Source organism: Fopius arisanus, unplaced genomic scaffold, assembly GCF_000806365.1.
Source record: "Fopius arisanus strain USDA-PBARC FA_bdor unplaced genomic scaffold, ASM80636v1 scaffold00096, whole genome shotgun sequence".
NCBI classification, from domain to species: Eukaryota; Metazoa; Arthropoda; class Insecta; order Hymenoptera; family Braconidae; genus Fopius; species Fopius arisanus.
The window spans coordinates 173,714-175,756 of record NW_011887835.1 but is presented as its reverse complement, the minus strand read 5'-3'; the positions used below and the strand labels follow the sequence as shown (position 1 = coordinate 175,756).

At 37.7% G+C, this 2,043-nt stretch overlaps 1 protein-coding gene across 1 annotated transcript in view; it reads left to right on the top strand.

The window, feature by feature from the left end:
• Positions 1-1,102: 1,102 nt before the first annotated feature.
• The window catches only part of LOC105270854 (kielin/chordin-like protein), a gene marked incomplete in the record, with an annotated part of 1,451 nt that continues 510 nt past the window's right edge, over positions 1,103-2,043 (top strand). The window contains 5 exon segments of the mRNA XM_011312074.1: positions 1,103-1,213; positions 1,278-1,512; positions 1,570-1,673; positions 1,744-1,863; positions 1,922-2,043. Of these exon segments, the coding sequence (XP_011310376.1) occupies positions 1,141-1,213; positions 1,278-1,512; positions 1,570-1,673; positions 1,744-1,863; positions 1,922-2,043 (654 nt within the window).

Genomic DNA, 2,043 nt, shown 5'->3' with positions numbered 1-2,043 from the left:
GAGCTGGATAAAATGTCTGAGAAGTCTAACTGCATCAAGTGCATCTGTGATATTCCACCAGTGGCGACTTGCGTTGAAGTTCCAAAACGCATTTGTCTCATGACTCCTGCAGAACGAAATGAATCTCACGAGAAGTCGGATTAATCGGTTTTAATGATTATCTATCTGTAATTTCGGATGATGTATATGTGACAGTTATATTGTAATAAAAATATTTGAATTCGTATATGAATATTTGTTTTATCGTTACTTTTTGTCATTCCTCTTCCTTCAGGTTTGATATCTCAGTAGAAAAATACATGGAATATTTAAAATTCATGGAATATTTAAATTCATGTCCGAAATCCATTTCGAGCGTAAAAATGGCTTTCAGAATTTTTTACCTCTTACAAATAAGAGAATTCCTCAACAAAATTTGTGAATTTTTTCCAGAAAAATATATTCCACTTCTTCAGCGCTGTAAACTTCGATTGAAGTCACCTGAAATTAATTACAATTACCAATCGGAAGATTAAAGTTCGAGTCCCAGTCTTTGTTCAACCTAAAGCGTAAAAATGTCAAAAAATGTGAGTGTGAATAATAAATATCGGAAATATTTGTGCTCCGATCTACAAAAATACAAGAAGAAATCATTAACGACTAAAAAATATAAATGAAATCAAATATTAAAATAAAATAAACAACTCCTTATTGCCATTGCGAAAGAATCCGTTCTAGTTCTCACACTCTTTTATCGCAGATGGCTATTTTTACCAGATAAACAATTATGTAACGGAAAAATAATGTTTATGAGATAGTGAATGTGATAATAAATATTCCCACATTAATCATGGATCGAACTTAGATCGACATTCGTGACATTAAAGCTTGTTTGTCCAATTTGAAGAGATCAGCATTATGAGCTGACGTCTTCTGGACGACCTTCACTCACTCTGTTGTCATCTCCGCCATTATTCCATTAATTAGAAAAATTATTTAATCTCAAATGAATTATCATTAATCCAGGGGTGAGAGGTGATACCGCTACGAGATACGATTCGACCCCTCGCAATTCTTTTCTTTACCCCAAGGTATCTCATCTGTCCGATCAATCCATTTCATATATAAACGGACAATTACAGTTACCAGTCATACTCAACAATGAAGTCTACCATTATCATTGTCCTTGCTCTCTGCATCTGCTGGACGGCGGCGAGGTCTCCTCCTAAGCCAGGTAAAATCAACTGCAATCATGAAATAATAATCATTATTCCATACTACTTTCGTTTTTTATTCAGGATGTGAGAACGACTGCCCAGGACCACTGAAATTCTACAAAGAATTGGGATGCAAGCCTGTAATGATGAATGAGGGTGACTGTTGCGCTCAGAGATACGATTGTGATCATTTAGCAACTCGATCAAAGGACAAGTGTCATGCCTTTGGACGAGAATATAATCCCTCGGAGGAACTTCGTGAAGAGGACAAATCATGTCTCGGGGAGTGCACTTGTATAAAGCCAGGAGAAGACGAGTGAGTGTTCTTAATAAATAATTAAATCATTAACTTCATCATAATTCCATATTGCAGTCCCACGTGGGCTTGTGCTACTGTTGAGCTGCAAGTACCATCTGCTGCTGGTTGTTACCGTCCACAAAATGCATCGATGTGCTTCCCAGGACCTGAAGTTTGTCGTAAGAATTGCATTTGATATTAATTACGCATGATGTGAGTTGTTAATTATTAAACTTATCGTCGATGCAGCTCCAAATGCTGACGATATCGCCAAGTGTGAAGTGGATGGGAATACTCTGAATGATGGTGACTACTTTGAGCCAGCAGCAGATCCGTTCAAGGCTTGCTGGTGTGGTCCCGGATGGAAGGGTAAAATCAAAAAATTATGGAGTTGTTTGAATGAATTCGAAGGATTTATCGTTCACAGGTGAATACGAAGCGCCGTTCTGCAAAGATATGCGGGAGCAAAAGTGCGGGATGGAGTTGCATGATATGACAGAGTTGGAGAACAATTGTGCTCCAATCTGGTCAGTTGGACAAGACCCGAGA